At 47.0% G+C, this 22,874-nt stretch overlaps 1 protein-coding gene across 1 annotated transcript in view; it reads right to left on the bottom strand.

Annotated features, from left to right (window-relative positions):
* Positions 1-185: 185 nt before the first annotated feature.
* Positions 186-22,874, bottom strand: part of TIMP2 (TIMP metallopeptidase inhibitor 2) — a 268,799-nt gene continuing 246,110 nt past the window's right edge. Inside the window, exons 5-6 of the mRNA XM_086931076.1 lie at positions 3,354-6,394; positions 186-1,618 (exon numbers count right to left, since the gene is read on the bottom strand). Of these exons, the coding sequence (XP_086787202.1) occupies positions 6,197-6,394 (198 nt within the window). The 3' untranslated portion in view covers positions 186-1,618; positions 3,354-6,196. The remainder of the gene's footprint in view (positions 1,619-3,353; positions 6,395-22,874) is intronic.

Genomic DNA, 22,874 nt, shown 5'->3' with positions numbered 1-22,874 from the left:
ATCTCCTACACTTGCAGATATTGTCGTTTATCTCGCATACACTGCTCTAGTTTCACAAAAAGCTTTTTTTTCAGATTCCGCAACAGTTGCTGGTCCCTGACATGCACTCACAGGTGCGCGCTCACACACACGTTCTCGCACATATACATATATGTAGCTTGAAATAACACTCACTATAGACATAATTTCCTTTTGGTGATAATACTGTTTATTTTCCACGAATGGACGTCACATAGATGGACTTTAAAGCTCCAAAGGCATGCACTCACTGCTCCGATGGCAATTATTCAATAACTTTCATGTGTTCCCAGCACAAGAAGGTTCAGACTTTAATTCCCAGCAAAAAAATCCACAAAGCTTTAAATTACTGCCAACGGAATGTTACAGATATATAGTTTTAATACTTATTAAGCGAAGATGTTTCTTAAAAAGAACTATTGTGTAAACTTTTTTAAATTGACTTGGCTGCACAGATGATGAACAATTGTGAGATCCTTAAAACATTAAACAATAATGACTCTAAATCATCTGGAAGTTAAAAAAAAAAGCGAACATTATTTGCAAACTTTCATTCAAAAGATATTCCTATCTGGCAAGTTCATGTCAGACAACTGTATGGACGTCGGCCACCACTTCCCTTTGCTGGTGCAGATAGAGTAACTAATGGCATCTGTGAACGTGTGGTGCTCAGTTTTCGAGGGTAGTCGCATGTGTAATGACACTAGTAATGTTTTTGTATTTGTGCTGGTGGTATACTTCGATTTCTGTTGATGGTGTATGTGGATGTTATGCCGAATACTTTTTATGTGGTTTTTGTAAAGTACGTGTAGACAGGGTTGAATTAATAGCAGAGGTGGAATGAAGCTGATGGTGTTCTTGAAGTTGTGGTTAATGTGTGCACTGGTGGTGTAGTTGGAATTTAGCGGGTGGTGTGCAAGGCATTGGGTTACAGATAATTTGGGAGCTAATGTGTAGGTTAGGATAGGATTGTGATGAGGGTATCCTTGGAGTTGTTCTTAGTGTAAACTGGATTGATTGCGTGATTGGAGTTATGCAGTATGTATGCATGGAGATTTGTTGAAAGTGCATGGCTTTCCATTGAAGGTATGCTTTGAGTTATGTCCCATTGAGTAGTGTTCAATAAAGTTGTGTCAGCTTTGTGTCTTGAGGTTTACTTTTCTAATCAAAGTTGTCAAATGAGAATATTGAATTGCTCATCACCATTTTATTAGCTGGTCACTAGTACAGTCGTTTTTTTTCTCACTAAAATGCCATCAGTAGCAAATGTGACTTCACACACCCTAATTAGTCCTTATTTGCTGCTGAAAAAGTAGGAGAAAGTTGTGGAGTGAATATCGAGGGCTTTTAGAGACTTTTTTTTATTAACTTTCCGTTCCTGCAGCTGCCTTTGCTGCCCTTTAGTACACGGTTATCAGTGGCAGTGTCAGGGGAGTCCAGGGTAGCAGCAGCTACTAACACCGACTAACCCTACTTGATATCTCTTATGTATCAAATCATGTGTGTGTGTTTTGGATCTGGGTGGTATGTAGGCAAAAGATGATGCCATCTCTATGCACTGCCTCTAGCCCAGTAGCCAAAGAACCCAACACTCAAGTTGCTCAACTGAAGACACCATCCGCCTGATGAATTCCATCCACTCTGGATCCCCCACAGACCCATGCCCTCACCACATCTTCAACAAAGTAGACTCCGTCATAACCCAACACTCAAGTTGCTCAACTGAAGACACCATCCGCCTGATGAATTCCATCCACTCTGGATCCCCCACAGACCCATGCCCTCACCACATCTTCAACAAAGTAGACTCCGTCATAGCACCGCACCTCCGAGACGTCATCAACTGCTCCCTCAACTCCGCTACCTTCCCAGAAGACTGGAAACACGCGGAACTCACCGCCCTTCTGAAAAAAACAACAGCAGACCCCACCGAACTCAAAAACTACCGCCCCATCTCGCTTCTTCCATTCCCGGCCAAAGTCATCGAGAAAGCCGTCAACATCCAGCTCGCCGCATTCCTCGAAACCAACAAATCCCTTGACTCCTCTCAATCCGGCTTCCGAGCCAAGCACAGCACCGAAACCGCCCTCATCGCAGCAACAGACGACATTCGAACTCTACTGGACAATGGAGACACAGTCGCCCTCATCCTCCTCGACCTCTCTGCAGCCTTCGACACAGTTTGCCACAGCACCCTTTTACAACGCCTCAGAAACATCGGAATCCAAGGAAAAGCACTGGAATGGATCACCTCGTTCCTCACCGGAAGAACCCAGAGAGTCCGCCTCCCACCATTCAAGTCCGAAGCCTCTGAAATCATTTGCGGCGTGCCACAAGGATCATCACTCAGTCCCACCCTCTTCAACGTATACATGAGCCCCCTCGCGACCATCGCCCGCCAACACAACCTCAACATCATCTCCTACGCGGATGACACTCAACTGATCCTTTCTCTCACCAAGGACCCCAACACCGCCAAAACTAACCTACACGAAGGAATGAAAGAAGTCGCCGAATGGATGAAACAAAGCCGTCTGAAACTGAATTCAGACAAAACAGAAGTCCTCATCTTAGGTACATCCCCCTCCGCATGGGACGACTCCTGGTGGCCGGAAGACCTCGGAAAAGCACCCATCCCGACAGACCACGCACGGAACCTTGGCGTCATCCTGGATTCTTCACTCTCCATGAACAGACAAGTCAACGCCGTATCCTCTTCTTGCTTTAACATTCTTCGCATGCTCAGAAAAACATTTCGCTGGATCCCCTCCGAAACGAGGAAAACAGTCACCCACGCTCTAGTCACGAGCCGACTGGACTACGGAAACACCCTATACGCAGGCATCACCGCTAAACTCCAGAAGAAACTACAACGAATCCAAAACGCCTCAGCCAGGCTCATACTAGACATCCCACGCAATGAACACATTTCTGGGCACCTTAATGACCTCCACTGGCTACCCGTCAATAAGAGGATCACTTTCCGACTGCTTACCCACGCACACAAATCACTCTATGACATCGGACCAGATTGCCTCAACTCTCGACTGTCCTTCTACACCCCCTCCCGCCAACTTCGCTCTTCCAGCCAAGCCTTCGCCACTGTACCTCGCATCAACAAGACCACCATGGGAGGCAGATCCTTTTCATACCTGGCAGCCAAAACATGGAACTCACTCCCCGCTTACCTCCGCCTCACCCAGAATCACCTAGCGTTCAGAAAGCAGCTTAAAACGTGGATATTTGACAAATAATCCCCTCCCCCTCCTAAGCGCCTTGAAACCCTCTGGGTATGTAGTGCGCTATACAAATTTTATGACTTGACTTGACTTGACTTCATTATGCTAACTACCAAGCTCTAGGGAGCACCTCAGGATTGGCGAGAACAGAAGGTTTTCCCTTCCCTGAAATTGGGAAATATACAAGAAAAGGAGAAAAACAGAGAAATGGCCTACTTTAGTATGCAGGTTAAAGCTTTTATTTGATTGAAGGCAGACTTCATGGATAGGAATGTTTTCAAAGAGAAGACAGGATTAACAGAGCAGTTGAACACTTCCAAGATCAGTATGAACAGCAAGTGCGCAGGGCTCAAAAGGTATGGTGCTCTACAAATGGGGTGTATTTTAAACACACTGTCTCAACAAATTTTCCATGGATTGAGATGCTTTATTGTCCAAAATCTTAAAGTGTTTGCAACACCGTTCACTTTACAACGGGTGACAGAAAAGCGAATGTCTACGAACAACAGCAATGACCAAAAATAAAAAAAGAAGCAGGCACTGGCTGTTCGCTGAAGCAGGACCATATTTCCAGAATAAAACAAACAGAAGGGCAACTGGACGGTAGACATGAAGGGCAGAGACAATAGTATATTGATCTGGACTCTATATAGGGCCTCAATTGAAAACGACAGGTCAGACATGCAGTCAAATTCGAGACGTTTTATGACGTACCCTGGAATAGTTCAATCTGATCCTATGTGACATATTATTAGGAACAGTGGCACTAACCAACAGCATGACAATTTCCTCCAGTGTTTATCCAGGGCTGTGTTTGTAATGTTGAATGGGTGAGCTGATAGTGTGGGGTTAAATGTGTGATTTGTTTGATTGTCTTTTTTGTGTTTGTGGGTTTCGAAGTTCAATTGCTGAGGTTGTAGGAGTGTTTGTGTGGCTACGTTCATGGTTTGCATGATTGTCTAGATTCCTGTGTGTGATGTAAAGTGTATCATCTTTCTGATTGTCTACTTGTCAGTTTATGGTGTTGAGTGTCATTTATTTGATTGTCAACTTATTTGGCAAGAGGGCTGTATGTGATTGTTCTGATGACTGTGTCTTTGAAAGGCTGGGTTGTGGGCTGTTTGATTGTCTCGGTTTGGTCGTATGATCTATCCTAGGATAAGTGTGTGATCTTTCCGGTTGTCTGTGCATGTGGAGTAGTGCATGATTCTTCTAACTGTTTCGTCTGTTGGTGTGTTTGTGAGTTGATCACACATTACCACAAACCGAATCCGAATCTTAACAGAAAGAAACCTTGAACTGTTTGGAAAGTCATCCCTGGACTACTAAATGTGTTGTGAAGCTGTAACAATGGTAGATTGTGCGCTATATAAATGTAAAATAATAAGTTGAGTGTCTGGGCTGACAAGTTGAGTGGATTGTGTGTTCAAGCAGCTGAAAGGGTGATCCACCTGATTGCATAACAGGCTGGCGTGGCCTCTTTCAAAGTGCTGCAGCTCTGATATCTCATGAATGAAGTCAATCTTTCACCACTACAGCCTGACTACTTCATACGGGAAGTCCCGCCTCCAGGATAATTATGTTTTCTGTTTCTCATGGGTAAAGAAACAACGAGATGATAGGAGAAGGTTGAATAAAGGGGAGGGGTGATTACTGCAGAGAAACAGTGGGGATACAGTTCTTCTTTACGTTGGAGAAATCTTGGAAGGTCGGGTCTACAATCTCAGGGCAGGATGCCATTGATCCCCTGGCAAGTAAACAAAGGGAATTGTTGTTACTTTTGGGCCCTAAGGAAAATAATACTCCCAATCCAATTATGTAAGGGGTAGTGACACCGCCATGCCCCAAATGTGTGGCCTCATATCCATGGAAACCTGAAACCTATCTCTGTGCTCTGTATTTGCACATGAAGTCAGATGAGATGAAGGGTCAATGCAGGTGTTTATATTGTCCAAAGGATGTATCACACAGTCACTCTACAACTGTGCTTACGCCACAAGGAACGAAAACGTTGGGCCTGTCATTGATTGTAACAAGAGTCTCTTTGTAAGGGTTGTCAAAAGCAAGAATAACATCAAGCACAAACCATAGGTTTAAAAAGGGGCTAAATAGAAAAGCGCATGCGCTCTGCCCATTTCTAAAAAAGCAACACCAAGAGCCACTGACTTCTACCTCAACGAAAGAGCACAGACACAGTTGGAGATTATGTATCGTTTATGGCATTTCAGCAGGCAGGGAAAATGGGCAGGGTAAATCGGAATAGTGTTTTTAAAATCTCATTATTATCTATGTTTCGTTGTTCAAACGTAGTTCACTTATTTTGACACTATAACTTCTTGAGCCTTACTTTGAAAGCAACACTGTCTGTACAAGTCATTATAAGATCCAGCTCAGATGCCAAATCGCACAGACAAGCAAAAGCGAGAAAATTGACGCAGAAAGGGTGAGTTTGTAACCAACGCCAAGGCGGGATGGTGTGAAGTCAAGGAGGAGGTCTGAGGACACATGAAACTTGCGCTATTTGTGAGGACCCAGGTAGACCAGCTACACAGAACTCAGTGAATACAAATTCCCTACAAGTCTCAGTGACTTTATATTCTAACACTCCAAAACACAGTTTGCATTATTTCCATAGGTAGACCCTACATTTATAAATTTCATGTTGGTGGGCTGCTGACATAGGGTAAGGGAAACTAACCTTCAGCTGTGACATAAAGACATAGAAGGTCCCCACATACCTTCCCCATTAAAATAAAGATTTGGAAAGAACAGCCTTAATTTGTTTCAGCCACAACCCTTTTCACAGGAGGGCAAGGTGCCGAGTGTTCGGTGCATCTGTCTGTGCGGAATGGGCCTCTCCAGGAAGTGATGTTGGAACAGGATCAGTCTAGTTTCACACAGGTTCCTCTAGGGGGCACTAAAGAGCAAGTTCCAGCCATTTATGGGTCCTCGATGTCAAGGAACTCCTGCTTGGGTGGAGCAGCGCCGCGGTACCACGCACATGAGCCGTCGCTTCGCTTGATGCAGGCGTAGTGCTTGGCTTGAACCCCATTCTTGTTCTTCTCAATAACTACGTCGGTCCACAGGCACTCGTCCGGTGAGGAGACATAACAGGGAGTGGAAGTGCAACGGGAGATCTGCAGAGGCAAGAAGAAAGAAAGAAAGGCATTAACAAAAGAAGAGCCGAGGATGGGACAGCCGAAGGGGGTCCTAGTTATAATAAAATTAGGAGCGTAACAACATAGAGCCTAATCAAATACAATAGCTATGATCGCCTTTCACAAAGGTAGGTTCTTATCCGAAATTTCACCATCACCAATAGGCTTAGGCATAATCCTTGAGGCCGTAAAAGCGGCCTTACCTTCACTCAAATTAGCCCCCGAACCAGACAAAGGAGAAATTTTCACCTACCCTGACCAAAGCTGAATCATTCACAGGAAGTCAGCACAAACAGTGCAAAGTCAACCACATACTATACAATCCATTAATGAACCAAAACGCGACGGTAACCACTAGCTCTGGTGTTTCGCTATAAAAGCATTTACTTTTCAGCAGATAATAATAGTGAGATCTTTATTGCAAGTGGCACCATAAGAGGCGAATTGAGAGGCAACACAGGCCTTTCATGTATGCACACATACTTATACGTTGTTCAAGTTGTTTTCTGTGTGTGAGCGTAGTTTGTAGTGCTGCTTTCCAGTCTATGGCTGACCTGTGTGTAAAAGAAGTTTGCAGTGCTTCTTCCCAGGTTGTGGTTGGTCCGGAATTCCTTAAACACTCATATAAATGGTATGTTCCGGGTAGAAGCCTACGCTGCTCCGGATCTCAAAAACTCAATAAATAGATTCAGGAAAACCAACTGGGGAGGCCGGACTTTTATCATCTCTACAGCCAAGAAATCAGAATGCACTTCCTCTTTTCTTTAGAACAATCCCAGATCTGTTTCAGTTTAGGAAGAATCTCAAAACATGACTGTTTCCATAACGTATTACATCTCGATCACTCCTTTTGGTCCATAGCGCTTTGACAGTTCTGGGTAATGTTTGCGCTGAATAAATCTCTTTAACATAACATAACAATGCTGGTGCCATGTATTTCCTATTCTATGCAAGGTACACATACAACCACTGTGCACTCCGCATAAGATCATACAATCTTAACCTCGTCAACAACAGCAGTGGAGCGATGAAAAGTAGTCTGCCTCTTAAAATGATACAATCATTAAAAATGAAAGAGTGAAACCCCTTTGACCCAGAGATTACTAGATTTGCTATCCATCTGTATCCCTAGTATAATAATGAAGGAACAATTTGGATTTAAGTGCTTACTTGTGAATTTGTTGACCCTCTAATGAGGATGAGATCTGATAGAGACTTCAAATTGTAGATTCCTTACCTTAGAATTTCCCCCAGATGTCAGTCTGGAGCTGGATATTTTTCATTAGCAGTACCCCTACACATCGGTAGGTGGCGTAGGTCGGCTCTGCGTTTGCGTCGGTGTTGTGCGCAATGGAAATGACGTTGCAGGACCTACATTGACGCTGCCCGGGCACGCTGACGTCAGTTCTTAATATGTTCTGTACCAGCCTAAGCGCAGATCCGGAGAGAGCTACCCCTTAGCCATTTTTGGCTACCATTTTTTTACTTTTGTCTATGTTTTTCTCAGAGTCTTGGACTCCTGGTGGCATCGAGATGTCCCAATGTAGGACCGGATTCAAGCCGTGCGGATCCTGTCATCGGATGATGTCTGTGACGGATCCCCGCTTCGTGTGCCTCTGGTGCTTCGAGTGCGGCCATGACCTGAAGTCGTGCTCGGAGTGCCTGGCCATGAATCCAAAAGCTTTACAGGAGCAGTCCCGAAAGCTGTTGGAGGCCCGGGACTAGGCTCCACGTCTCTCTCGTTCTCGATAGTAAGGAAGGGCATGAGAATGGTTGCGAAGCCCGCAGTCCTCGTCCCATTCAAAATCTTCAAGATGTTCAGGTATTCACAAGAAGTCGAAGCATAGGCGTTCTTCAACTTCACCTGGTCCATCGGCCGATGCAACACGCGACACAGAGAGGTGTTGCTCTAGACTTCCGTCTCCGGAGCCTCTTTCCGATACGCCTCCATGCCTCCCCACTGTGCCGGGAGCCGTAGCATCTCCTGCTCATTGAAACAATTTTATTAGGCCTTCAGGCCCCATGGAGTTGGTTGAGGCCATCAGAATGTCGATGCCGGCAGCGCCAGCCCAGGTCCCAGTGGATCTATTATCGAATCCAGACTGACATGGGTAGTTTCACTTCAATCTTCCGCCGACATGGAACCCGGCGACAACGCCCCCTACGCCGGTCCCGCTCTGTGTTCCAGTCAGGGACAAGGATGGAGTTGACACCGACTCGGTGTCAACTCCATCCTCGTCCCTGACTGGAACACAGAGCCGGACAGGCGTCGATCAACGTCGGTTCCGACGCCGGAAGGGACTTTTGTCTCTGTGTTCATCCCCAATGTTGATTTTGTACTGAAAAGTGATGAAGAGGACTGGGAAGGGCATCTGGACCCTTTAATGGACCAGCTTGAAGACCCCATGGAGGAGGAGGAATCCTAAGCAATGGTGGTGAGAAGGGCAGCCGAGGTCCTTGACCTCGAGCTCCCTTCAGGACAAACCTCCAGACAGAGGTGCTTCAGCCTGCAGCTTCTACTCTGCCTTTTAATAAAGCCCTCACTGATGTCTTTCTGGGGACTTGATCCAAGCCTAACACAGGGGCTCCTGTAGACATTACAATTTCCCGACACCATCACCCCACTCCTAGTGACCCAGCGTTCCTTACGCAAGATCCTTCCGCTGAGAGCTCGTTTGTCTCATCTTCCAAAGGATCATTCACTTCCACTCCCCCCAACAGGGAACACAAGAAGCTGGCCCATATTGGGAAGAGGATGTTTTCTTCTTCCAGCTTGGCATTGCGGTCAGTCAATACCGCTTGGCTTTTGGCCTGATACTCTCATACCATCGGGGATATGGCTGCGCAGGGGCTGCCTTAGTGCCCGAAGGAGGGCCAGGCCATTCTCTCCCAGGCAGTTGTGGATGGCAGCGAAATTCACAGTTAATTCTGAACTGGACACCACTGACTCATTGGGCAGAACGGTTGCCTTGTCGGTAGCATTATGACTCTATGCCTGGATGAGGACTTCTGGCTTTTCAGGGGATGTACAATCTATTCTGATGGACATGCCCTTTAATGGCACTCGCCTCTTCAGCGAGAAGGTAGACTCTGCGCTTGAGCACTTCAAGGAATCTCGGGCTACAGCCAGATCCTTGGGTCTCATGGCTTCAACCAGTCCCCCTCAGTCTGCCTTTTGTGGCCACGGAAGGGGCACCCAGCAACGTCCTGTCCAGCCCAGCCCAGCCACCAAGTCATGCAAGCTTTCTATCCTCTGCCTGGCCACGGACGTGGGACCCTGCATGCTAAGGGGTGGGGGAACCAACGGTCGGGCCAGTCCACCCTTTAACCCTCTGCCACTGCCTCAAACCCTCCTAGTCTGACGTTTCAGGGCCATCATTGACCAGTTAGAGGCAGGATTTGCCATCACCTCCTCCACTGGCTGTCCATAACGTCAGAAAGGTGGGTTCTGCAGATAGTCCAAAATGGTACTTCCTTCCCTTCGAGATTACACCTCCCTCCATATCACCCTCCTACAACCATATGTTGGAGGATCATCGCTTCTCCTCGAGGAAGTTACGGCTCTCTTGGCCAAGTGGGCCATGGAGAGGATCCCTGTGCCAGAAGTAGGACATGGTTTTTATTCCTGCTACTTTCTGGTGCCCAAAAAGGACAAAGGGCTCCATCCTATTGTAGACCTCCAGACCCTCAACTTATTCCTTCGAAAGCAGAAGTTCAAAAGGCTCACTTTGGCCCAGGTCCTTACTGCCCTAGACCCAGGAGACTGGAGGGTAGCGTTGGACTTGCAAGACGCTTATTTCCATATCCCTGTCCTGCCTTGCCACAGACATTACTTACGGTGGGCCATGAGCACTTTCAGTTCACTGTGCTCCCCTTTGGCCTTACCAGTGCACCTCGGGTGTTCAAGAAATTGATGGCGGTTTATTAGATCATCCACGCAGATCAGGGTTACCAGTCTTCCACTATCTAGATGACTGGCTGTTGAAGGCGGGCTCACCCCAAGCTGTCGCCTCCCACCTCCAGACTACGGTGAACCTCTTGCACTTGATGGGGTTCACTATCAACATGGTGAAGTCACACCTGACTCCCTCTCAGACGCTCCCTGTCATCAGAGCGATTCTGGACACAGTGCAGTTTTAGGCCTATCCTCGTGAGCAACGAGTACGGAATATTCGGGCTGCAATACCGATGTTTCAGCATCTATCCTAGATTTCGGGGAGAATTACTCTGAGGCTGCTGGATCTCATGGCCTTCTGCATCTTGCTGGTGGATCATGCTAACTAGCATATGTGGGCTCTGCAGTGGGATCTGAAGTTACAGAGGGCGCAGCATCAGGGGAATCTTTCTGATTACGTCCAGATCTCAGAGGGAACTATGCAGCTACTGCAGTGGTGGCTAACAAAATAGAGATTGGGTTAGAGGCAGTTCTCTCTCTTCCCCAACCAGATCTGATAATGGTGATGGATGAGTCACTCCTGGGATGGGGCAGGAACCTGGGAGAGGCAGAGATCAGAGGCTTCTGGTCTCCGGCGGAGTCGGGTCTCCATATCAACCTTTTGGAGCTCTGGGTAATCAGACTATCTCTGAAGGCATTCTTTCACTCTCACAAAGTGAGAGCAGTGCAGGTGTTCAAGGACAACACCACCGCCATGTGGTACTGCAACAAACAGGGCGGGGTGGGCTTGTGGACCCTTTGTCAGGAGGATCTCCGCTTCTGGACAGGGCTGGTGCATCAGGGCATATCCCTGCTGATTCACCACCTGGTGAGTTCTCTTAACGCCAGAGCAGAGAAACTCAGCCGTCGGTACCTGGTCGATCACGAATGGTGTCTCCATCTGGAGGTGGTGCAAGGTTTCTCTCAGTGGTGGGAAGAGCATTGGTTCGATCTGTTCGCCTTGGAAAAGAATGCACAATTTCAACAGTATTGCGCATTGGAGTTTCCAAGATGGTGCTCGCTTGGCCATGCTTTTCATCGCAAGTGGAGCGTCAACCTACTCTTTGCCTTTCAGCCTATACCACGTCTGCCCAGAGTGCTCAAGAACATCGAGCATGACTGGGCTCAAGTCATTCCTGTGGCTTTGGATTGGGCACGAAGAGTCCGGTATTCCGACCTTCTGAGCATGACCATCGATCCTCCGATCGGACTATCCCTTCAGGAAGATCGTCTGTGGCAGCGGCAAGGGACGGTTCTTCACCCGAACCTGTCCAGTCTCCACCTCCTTGCGTGGAGATTGAGCAGGATCAGTTGACAACTTTCGACCTTCCTTTTTTAAGTCTGTGAAGTCATCTTGGCAGCCAGGCATCCCTCCGCTAAAATGGTATAAGCCTTTAGATGGAACAAATGTGTAGCATGGGGTACAGCAAAAGGCTCTTGGTCCCCTGTCTGCCCTATTGTACATTCTTTCTTTGGCCCAGAAGGGTTCTGCTTTCGGCTATCTATGCCTTTCTGAGACTTCCAGATCAGGCTTCTTTGTTCAACTCTCCCATTCTCAATAGGTTTCTTAAGGATCTTACACACTTGTTTCCTCCATCTCCTTTCATAATGCCCCAATGGAATGTAAATTTGTTTTTGACTTTTCTTATGTGTGCTCCCTTCGAGCCTCTTCATAATTGCCCTCTCAGGCTTCTAACCCTTAAGACTGCTTTCTTAATTGCCATCTCCTCTTCGGGCAGAGTTAGCAAGCTACTGGCTCTATCATCCAAGCCGCCATATCTGTCTGTCCATCTGGATAAAGTGATGCTTCGAACAAAAGCTTTGTTTCTCCCTTAAGTGGTCACGTCCTTTCATGTGGGATAATCCATTACCCAGCTCAACTTTCACCCGCCCCGCATCCCTCCAAGAAAGAGAAAAGACTCCACCGCCTGGACCCAAAACATGTGTTATCTTTCTATCCTGATCGCACCAAAGACATCTGGGTGGACAATCAACTCTTCATTGGCTATGTGGGTGCCAAGAAAGGTCTAGCAGTGCAGAAAAGGACCATTTCATGATGGGTTGTCCCATGCATTAAATTGTGCTACGCACTGCCAAAGAAGGAACCTTTTGTGGGGATAGAACCTACTCTTCTAGAGCAACAGAGGCAACCACTGTGTTAGCACGCAGAGTCCCAATCGTGGATATCTGTCAGGCGGAAACATGGGCATCTCTGCATGCGTTTACCAGACACTACTTCCTGGACAGCCAAGTCCAGAGGGACAGGTACTTTGCCCATTCGGTCCGCCAGGATTTCCTTGTGTGATCTTATTTCGCAGACCCTGTTCTTGGGTTGGTATTGCTTGAGTATATATTCTAAGGTAAGGAATCTACAACTAGAAGTCTCTATCAGATGAGTAAATGTATCTGGTAGAGGCATATTCCGCCCCACCCATCTTCCCCGGTCTGCAAACTGATTTCTAGGGATAGGGACTCCCCTAAATGGCCATAGTTTTGATGCAGCAGTTGTCAGAGTCTTTCATGGCTCTGCGCTTCTGGCATGGAAAGTCATGTTAAGAACCGCAATGTCATTTCCAGCGAGCATGACGCCGATGACGGAGGCAGAGACAACCGACATCACCTAGCGAAGTGCAGGAGTACTGCTAATGATAAATCTCCGGATCCAGACTGACGCCTGGGGGAAATTCTAACATAATGAATCTACACTAGACTATGTTTCTACCAGATACATCGTTACCAAAGGTAAGTAACTTACTCGTCAGCTGTTTAAGAGGGTGATTCCATGAAAATCAATGTCGAACTAACAGCTGTTAAAGATTAAATTAGTGTGAAAAGAGGGTGATCTCATTGAAGTCAATGGAGGCATTTTTTTCCAAAGGTTGAATTTGACTGAAAAGACGGTGAAATCAAGTTAAGTTGACAGGCACGGATGTAATCGGCTATACCATGCAAAGACATAGTCGGTGAAGACTGAATATACTGTCCAGCTGCCTGGGTTTCTTTGGCAGAGAAAAGTTAAATATGTTGCTCTGTCTTTTATAAAGTGTTGGCGGGACATAAAATGAAAAATTTATATTAACGATGTGGAACATACTAGGGAAATGCAAATGCAATCTATGCAACCCAAAGTATGAAGCATTCATTTTAAACTCTGCTGAAATTCACTTTGGTGTTGATGTGGGAGATTCTGTCCTTATGAGAACATTGCTCTGACAAGTGCGAAATATCATTCTAACTTCTTTTTAAAACAAAAATATTTTTATTCACTTTTCCAGAACATTACAGGTCATATGATACTTTCAATTAAAAATATAAGGCAGGTGAAGAACAGTATCTCAAAAAGAACCAGTTAATACATGTAAACAATAACTGTAAAGAAAACAAAAGTAAAAATACAAAAAAACGAAACAAAAGTGCAGCATCAATATAGTCATGCAGGCACACATTACGTGTAGTGGATCAACAGGAATGTATAACCTCCCCGGGAAGGAGAAAAGAGGTGGACAGAATCATTCAAACACCATCACTTATGTATTGCTATTTCAGGGGTGGCGACAGCAGTGGGATTTGTCTCTATTGCCCCTTTGGCGACCCGCTTTCAGTAGCAGACATAGGAGAGCATGGGGGGATAGATCCACCAGTCTGCCAAACTGGGTGTGAGCAGCGGTCAGTGCAGGGAGAATAGCAGCCTCCCCATCCGATGAGTTGGTGGTAGAGTTGTCGCCTATCTCAGTATCATGGTCGTTCAGTCTCTCTATGCCTCTCCAGAGTTCCAAATACCGTTCTTCATGATCGTCAGGGCAGACTTTCCTGAGTTGGCACTCTACCGTTACTGCCCATTCCAGGAAGTCAGCCAGCCATTTAGTCTTTATGGGGGTGGTCGGTCTAGCCCAATGAATGGCAATGCACCGTCGGGCCAGCACCAGTCCCAGCTGAGCACATCTGTTCTGCATTTTTTACCCTTTTTGAGAAGCGGCAGCAGACTAAGCAGGCAGTGCCAGATTGTCAGCTCTGCAATCACTTTTGTTATATTATGTACATCCTGTAGTCTCACCCCAAAAAGGCTGTAAATATATGCAATCCCATGTGACATGACCAAAGTCTGATGGGGTTGCACCGCAATGTGTGCAGCCCACAGAGTGTGTTGAGTATGAAGGCGTTGTGGTGTCAGGTAGGATTTATAAAGGTAGTAAAACTGCGTCAACTTAAATGTGTAATCACGCGCCCTAACTGCAGAGTTACTACTTTATCAAATAGTTTAACATCGACATTGAGCATAGAGAGTGGCCTGTAAGATCCAGGGTCTACGGGGTCTTTGCCTGGCTCAGGGAGCATAATTATAAGGGCTTTCCGCATATGGAGAAAGCAATCCAACCGACTATGGGCCCCATGTGTGGGGGTGTAGCAGGAGAATTCCTTGGTCATGGGATGAAGATCGCTTCATATGTCGACGAGCTTCTATGTAAACATAGCTCCCGCAGTCTCGCCTCCATACTGGGGCTATGTACTCATCCGAGGTGAATGCCTGTCTAGGCGACATTCTAGAACACAATTAATATCACCTGCCCAAATGATAGGGAGTACGACATAGGGGCGGAGTTCAGATAACAGAGACCCAAAGAACTCCTCGTCATCAGTGTTAGGTGCATATACATTAGGATACATTATTCCTGCCCATCCAACATACCATGTAGAAGCTCATATCGTCCCGCCACATCAGAAACCTGACCGCATAGCTGGAACAGGACTACCCTTGTAGATACCTCTCTGGCATAGGAGGAGTATGTGGACGTATAGAGTTGTCCTTTCCATTTTTTATGCAATTTCTGGATTTAAGCTTCTAGCAAATACGTATCCTGAAGGATCGCGATGTGCATTCCCATCCTAAGATAGGTGTGGGTCCTTTATCATTTCACAAAGGAATGAAATCCTCTCACATTCCAGATGTGATGACGTCTAGAAAAGTGAGGACAAGGATGACCGAACACAGAAGTACCATCCGATGTGGCAAAAATATCAGTAAACTTACCGATCATTTTTTAACCCACAATCATACCCCAAACGATTTCACATGGACAGTGATCGAACAATTTGACGTCACACCGAACAACGAAAAATTTCTCCTCCAAAAAGAACAGCGATGGATATATCGTCTGTCCACCCACACAAATGGTCTGAACGATTCCATCCCGTGGAATTCTATCAACCTATAAACATTGACTTGGTCCCTAGTGCTCCGAGACTCTCAGTCTTTTTCAGTCCCCATCTGAACAAAACCAATTAGAAACTCTCAAGTCAGAGTGCCTACACAACACCTATACTTCAGAACCATCGCACGTGCCTAACAGAAAAAACTTGAAACCAATCATTAACCCAACCCGCGCATGCGTGTAGATTCCCTCAAGCGCATGCGCATAACCTACAATGACAATGCAACCAGCGCGAGCACATTCCTCCCTCTATTTCCACTTATCCCAGGTGGAACCTACGACCGGATCTACTTAAACCAGAACTCCAGGTCCTCACTCATTTATTCCGGGCACCGCAGAAGGACGATAGGTCCAAGGAGGATCTAGACCGGGATTTCCGTGAGTAAACCACCAGTTCTGGAGTAAGCAATCTCTTCTCTCCCTACAGGTTGGATGTAAACCATCAGTTTTAATATCCTTATCCTAGGGTCTCTATCTCTGCCAGGTGTCCCACGGAAGCCTTTGACAGCAAACAGCCAGTGTGAGGATACCTACCGATACTCATTTTTACCTCACAAATGTCAACACTCGCTGTCTTAGCTCACCACAAAAAAACGGTTACCTTTAAAACCAATGTAGGCCAAATATGACCACACCATAGCCGCATATAGGTCGTTCACCCACCTTATAAGTCGGCCAGAAAATGTGATTATATTGTACTCACTATACTAAAATGACTCTCCCTTGTACGTCTGTCTCTGTCTTCGTTATATGTAGCAAAACTAGAGGGAATCCCCCTCTTACATGTAATTGCACCTTAGCGAGTGCGACACATATCAAAACACAAACACTATAATTTAGTTTTTTGCACCTTACACTTACTCACTTGGTCCTGAGAAAAAGCCAGTTTTAAAATCAATAAGGCCTGGCTGAAACATGTAGACCACACAAGACGCAGGAGGTCATAATCCACACTCCACCGCGTCTGACAGCCTTTTTTAACGCTAACAGTGGCCCAGTCATTAAAATTAAAATTATCTACTTACCCTCGGGTACTGGGACCTACTGTATAGCTTTTAAACTTCACTTTCTCACTCACGACACTGCACTCTCAGCAACTACACCAGCTCCGCAGTAATCTGGCGTCGCAGCACACCCGGGACACATTCGGTGTCACTGAGGTGGGCCCGATGATGAAGCATGCCACCAACCAGGTTGGTGGGTGAGGGCTTCATGAACAACCTAACAGGTTTGCCAGCCAGCGTACTTCTCTGAGTCCCCCCCTTCCCCCATAACTACTAGCTAGTCCTTTCTTGATCTGTACAGGAGATGCACTGAAACATTCATCACAGAGTCACACCCCTCACAAAACTTCAGCCCCTGTCCACCTGACCCCTCCGTCCCCACCCCCTCCCGAGTCCCCACAGCAGAAAGACACAGCAGACATTCCCATACTTCCCTCCCCAGGTAAACACCTCTAAACCCAACTAGTGTCTTCCCAATCATTATACCACATCCACCCACCCAATTAACAATACCAATAGAACATCAGTGTGTGTGAGTTCCCACTGTTGGGCGTCTAACTAGAATTGAAACAAAGAGGCAAAAAGCGGCTGGGAAGAACTCTGAGCAACCTGCTCTGCTGTTCTACTTCTGTGAGCCGAGTGAACCTCACACTCCGCTCCGCTCATCCAAAAACACCACATTAAGGGGGGAGGGAGAGAGAGAGGTGGGGGAAAGGATAGGCAGAAGAAAGATAAGCAGGGTATAACCAAACAATCAAGTGTCCAGGTCCCTCTTCTGATGCAGCCCCAGGGTCTGTGGTACCCCATTTAGGAGAAGCGTATTACTGACTTGGTGACCATAGAATCCTTAAGGGGCTGAGTCTTAGTTCCACTTCTGCATCTGGACGTCGAACACCAGTGGGTGTACACAGTACCTGATCACCCGATCACCCACTGTGTTAAGTCTCTGCATCTCTGCCAGGAGACTGCTGTGTGTCCTCCCCGGCTAGATCTCAGTAGTATCTCTGCCTGATTATCGATGTCATCCACCAAATCCGAATCAGTGCAGGAGGACGCAGTGGAGATGACTGTCTCTAGCAGTGCTCTGGCCCGCTCTCGCTTCTGCTGCTGTATCTCCAGGTTCAGGGTGCCATCCGCCCACACCACCACTCTCTTACCGGAACCCAAACGTGGTCTATGTCTGCTTCTGTTCCTAGATGTAATTGCTGGACCTTCCCTTCGCCTGACACCATCTCTGATTCATCCTGAGGGAGTGCCAAGATTAGATCGCTTCCTCGGATCACCAACCAGTCCCATGTCTCTTCCGGTGTCATAAAGAAATATGAGCAACCGTCCTGTAATACCTTCAGCTTGGCAGGGTAAAGCAACATATATGTCAGTCCGATCGCTTTCAGTTTTTGCTAGACGATGCTAAAGGATTGCCTCTTCAGCTGTAAAGCTCTAGAATATTCAGAGAAGATGTGTATGGTGTGATTTTTAAACATGGAGTCTCCATGTCTGCGGACCCACTGCAGGATTGTGTTGCGATAACTGTAATTGAGAAACATCGCTATAACAGTCCTGAGTAGGGCTCCCGGCTTCGGCGGCTGAGCCAACGACCTGTGCTCCCTTTCCACCACAAAGAATCTACACAGGTTTGAATTTGGGAGTGCCGACTTGATCCACTTCTCCAGGAAAGACTACCTGATTATTGCCCTCTGCACCCCCAGGAAATCCCACAAACCCTAGGTTGCATCTGCTGGACCGTCCTTTTGAATCCTCCACTCCTGCCTCCATTTTACTTGAGTGAACCTCGAGTGTTACCACCATGGGCTTCAATGTGGAGTCCTCCTATTGAATCTGTGACCTGTTGCTCCATTTTCACAGACCTCTCTGCCACCATGCACAGATCTATCCTTAGCAGATTTAAATCTAGCGCCATTGCATCAATCCTTGCTTGGACTGACAAGCCGTAAGCCAAAATAGCGGGCAGGATCTGGGATCCCGATGGTTAACTCGTACCCTGCAGTCTTTTGCCATCGTCTTTCTGCGGGCCTCCACCGGCACTCGGGGCAGTGAACGGTGCATTTTTGTTTGTTGGCTGCCCCTACTTGGTCTATCTTTACCCATGTTGTGTGAGGGAGTCCCAGCTGGTGGTTTTTCGTGCAGGCGCTACTTCTGACTGCGCACAAGGCTCATTTGATTACGCAGTGGCGGTGCGTCCATTGGGGGCGTTGGGGCGTTGCCCCCCGCCCGCACCCGCAGCTCCCTCGGTGTACTGCTGCTGTGAACCTTAGTAAACTGAGTTTACTTAAGTTCACTGACGCAGAGACCGAGGGGACAATGCCTGTCAGTCAGCATGATGCAGGACCGCCCACCCCCTTCAGAGTCTGAAGGGGGTGGGCGGTCCTGTGTCATGTTGACTGACAGGCATTGTCAGGGGCAGGCAGCAGCACAGGTGCGCATGAGTGGGGACGGAGGCACATTTTTCAGCCTTGCCGTCGCATGCGCACTTGTGCCTGCTCGGTTTGCGCATGCCCATTAGAAGAGCGAAACCTCCGCTCCAGTGAAGGCGGCAAGGTAAGTTTTCCTGTTGCGCGCCCCTGCGCCCTTTCTTATTCCAAAAGTTAGTAATTTGCCGCTATTGCAATGCAACCGCCTAATCAAAGATCAGCAGTGGCTGTAACCCAACCTGGCGGCAGATCCAGTTACCAGCTCTTATCGCGGAGACGGGGACAGTGTGTGTATACCACGCATCCGCTGCACAAAGTCATTGAGTCACACTGTCACACGGTGAATTGTTGATGGAGCCACGGGCTGAGGAGGTGTCTGGCAGGCCTGGCTGCACAGCTATGCTACACTGCCCCAGAACAGCACGCAGCATCTCCTGAGAGGCTTCGAGGGACCGCTCCTTTTAATTACCGCAGCTTCCTCGGCGTGGGAGATGGACACCCAGTGACCCAGCCTGCCCAGGTACCTTTAATTAATTATTCCGTGGCTAATGAGCGGCGAGCACCCAGAGAACGCCGATGCGCCTATGACAGCGACAGGAGTAGCGCCAGGTCTGCGGTAACAGGTTTTGCATGGAAAGGGTGTGGTTGATAAATTAATATTGATTTGGGTAGTGTGTTGCGCAAACAATGTTTATGTTAATGAACAGTTTAGTTTGTTAGTTTTAGTTTACCCTGCTGCGGGTGCGTTGTCATTTATGTTTCAACTTCAAGTTACAGCAAAGTGAGACTGGAGGCGTGACTGTCCGGTCTATATTCACAGACTTAATTACGTGTGCGTAGAAATCGGGATGGATATGTTGAGAATCTGGCACCCCTTGAAAGGCTGTGGGGTTGGGGAAGAGTCAACAATGAAGCAGGCTGGTGTCTGCAGAGGCGGGACGGCGGAGAAGGAGCCAGTCACTTGTCATGTTCAGGCTGCAGTTTCCGGCAGGCCCGCGTTGCACGGGCTATGGAAGAACAGGTTGCACATTAGACCTGTGCTTCCAAACTCCCGCGATGGATTGAGCGGACTCAGTCATTTGCATGTCTGTCAGTCCAATGTATATGAGCACGGTTATGGGCTGGCTGAGGCAGAGTTTTCATGCCAGGCCAGTATCCGCTACTACGAGTAAGAGGCCAGTAGGGCTGGGTTAGAGTCAGTTCCTTGTCAGGCCTAATCCTCAACATGCAGGGGTCTAGAAGACTGGTTTACAGGAGCATAACATTTTATGGTGCAGCAGGTATAGTGGCACCGGGGACCAGAGGTGTGAGGGCCCATTTGTACCTCAATCACGGCCGTCTTTTGCAGTCCAAGCAGAAGGCAGGTCGGCCCTGTTTAGGTGTTTGCCTTAGGGTCTATGGCACGCTTGCTACGCCACTGATCGTTCACACGTGAGCCAATGGCTTCTTCCAATTTCCCATGAGGCCTGCCTCCCCACACTTCTAGGGGTGTCCAGAAATGTGTTCGCCGGCATACCCGTGATTACAAATTAGTTCGAGGCCGGTGTGCTTGTGGGTGGGAAGGTCTGTGTGCTTATTATTGATTTTGTCTAAATTGACTGACCTTCGCTCCACGTTTTTGGTCAGCGGCCCGAGGCCTGGTCGCTCGTTGCAAAACATAAAACCGGTTTCTGTGGTTAAAAGACACATGCTGTTTGGTAACACTGGCCACCGTTTATCTGCCACAGAGCACAGGGCCGGAACCTTAGGCCCCCCCAGCCCACTCTATATGTCCCACGCGAGTCCAGGAAGACTGGATCCATGCCAGATTTTCGGGATATTCACATAAGGCACACTTTTCTACAATAATTTGATATTTTTTAGATGCAGAGGTTATCCCAAAAAGCTGTTATGGAGCCAAATCTAGCCTTCCTTGACCTAAGCTGGACATTCGAGTCTTACAATAGACCTGGTCTGTATCCTATAACATGCTGCTTTTAAATTTCCAAATGCTCAAATGCGTATTTGTCTCAGTAATATGCAGTTCCATGGGTTCGAAGCATTTTACTGATTTATCTTTCATTTAAATAAAAGTGATTCTAAGGCTTTACATTAAGGGCTTCTTTGTGGTTTTAGTTATTGTTCTTTAACTAAAATCAAAATGATCTTTGCGTTTGCTTCGGTGGAACAATCGGATTGAATGTTGTGGCTAGCAACTGCAAGACGACATTGGTGTTACAGGGCGGCTGTGACTGTTAATCATGCCTCTTTAGGTATCTGACAGAGACTGCTGACATCACTCAGTACTACAGATGATAAAATATCAGAGATGTGTCTTTATGGGTATGCTCTGCTGTTATTTCACAGTGTGAATTTGATTCTGGGACTTGAATTCACGGTGCGTTGTTTATGCTGTTCTGCCATGATTTTACTGCTGGTTGTTTCTGTACACGTTTGCAGCGCTTGCACACTGACATGGTATACTTGTGTGCTGTAGGGTCACAGTGAGCTATTACTGTTGTTTTTCTAAGTTATATGTCTGTCTCAGTAAAATCTTGTTTCTGTACGTTGACTCATACCTATGGAGTTTTTACATAAGGCTGGCCACGGGCAACAGTAGAAGTGTAGGGCATTCCTTGGCGCTTCTGGCAAAGATTGTCCTCTAGAGCTCATAAAAATTGGCAATTTCTTAAATGACAAATAATTCAATTGTATTGCTTTATTAACCTTCCTGCTTTCTCAAATTTGCTTAAAAAAGCACCATTTGTCCACTCTTTTTTCAATATGTTATCCCCCGAGGCCCTGGAGGTTGTACAGGCTCACTTGCTACGCTCGCTTGCCGCCATTATTATTATTATTATTATGTTTCTTATATAGCGCCTGAATCGACCCCCGAAGGGGTATCTCCGCGCTTGCCTTGGGAACCCGTCCTGGCTTTTCCCTGTGAGATAGCCCCTACAGGGCATCCCCAAGGTGAAAGCCAGGCATCCCGCCGCGGGGGGGGGGGGCGTTGTGGAGATTAAGCAAGCTTAATGCCCAGAGTTGCAGAGTGTGAACCCATGATTAGGTCAGGCACCGAAGCGAGAATTATCGAGTCCATGGACATTTGAGCTCAAGACCCTGCCGCGTCGGGAATTGAAACCTGGTCCCGGGTCTGACCTCTGCTTCAGGGTGTGCCTGTTCTAACCAGTGAGCCACACTTCTCCATGCCATGCGAGCCGGCAATAATTGGCCGCCTCACCACTTTCAAATGTCACCAGCCGCTACTGTGATTACGCATCTGTGGTGCCTCTCATAGCTGTTGTAGGTTTCAGCTTACTTCCCAGCCTCCTCCAACACAGGCAGATGCTTACACCATTCTAGCTTCAGTACTGTTGCAAAGAAGTTAAACACAGCAGGAGAGTTAACCTTCATTGGTAGTATCCAGGATTGGACCGCCGGAAACTAATATACTAGTTGCTTTCTGAAGCATTATGAGCGCCGATACATTATCCTATTGACAAACAGTGATATTGATATCCATCAGACATCTACTGTGTCCGAAGCTTGCAGTATGATGATTTATTGGCACATATAAAGTCCTGTAAACACGTTTCAACATCTGTAGGCCTTTCAAGTAAAAAATAGGTATCTTTAAAACAAACAGTGCTCTCATACTTGCATGTTTAAGTATCCTAAATTATTGAAGGAATAAAAGAAAGTCAGGGGGTCTCAAACCCACAAACTGCAAGTCAGTGGTGAAAGTTGTAGTGCAGACCTATCAATCATGGTTACAACTTGAAATGTAAAACTTTGCTCCATGAGTAGTAATGTAGTAATGTAAAGAAGAATAAATACTTATTTTCTTTTTTATGACTTTATGAAGGACTCTATTTGCAGCCTGCTGCTCGAAATCCTCAA

Source organism: Lissotriton vulgaris, chromosome 7 (genome assembly GCF_964263255.1).
Source record: "Lissotriton vulgaris chromosome 7, aLisVul1.2, whole genome shotgun sequence".
Classification (NCBI taxonomy): Eukaryota; Metazoa; Chordata; class Amphibia; order Caudata; family Salamandridae; genus Lissotriton; species Lissotriton vulgaris.
The sequence above is the reverse complement of the archived record's forward strand: the minus strand, read 5'-3'. Positions and strand labels throughout refer to the sequence as shown.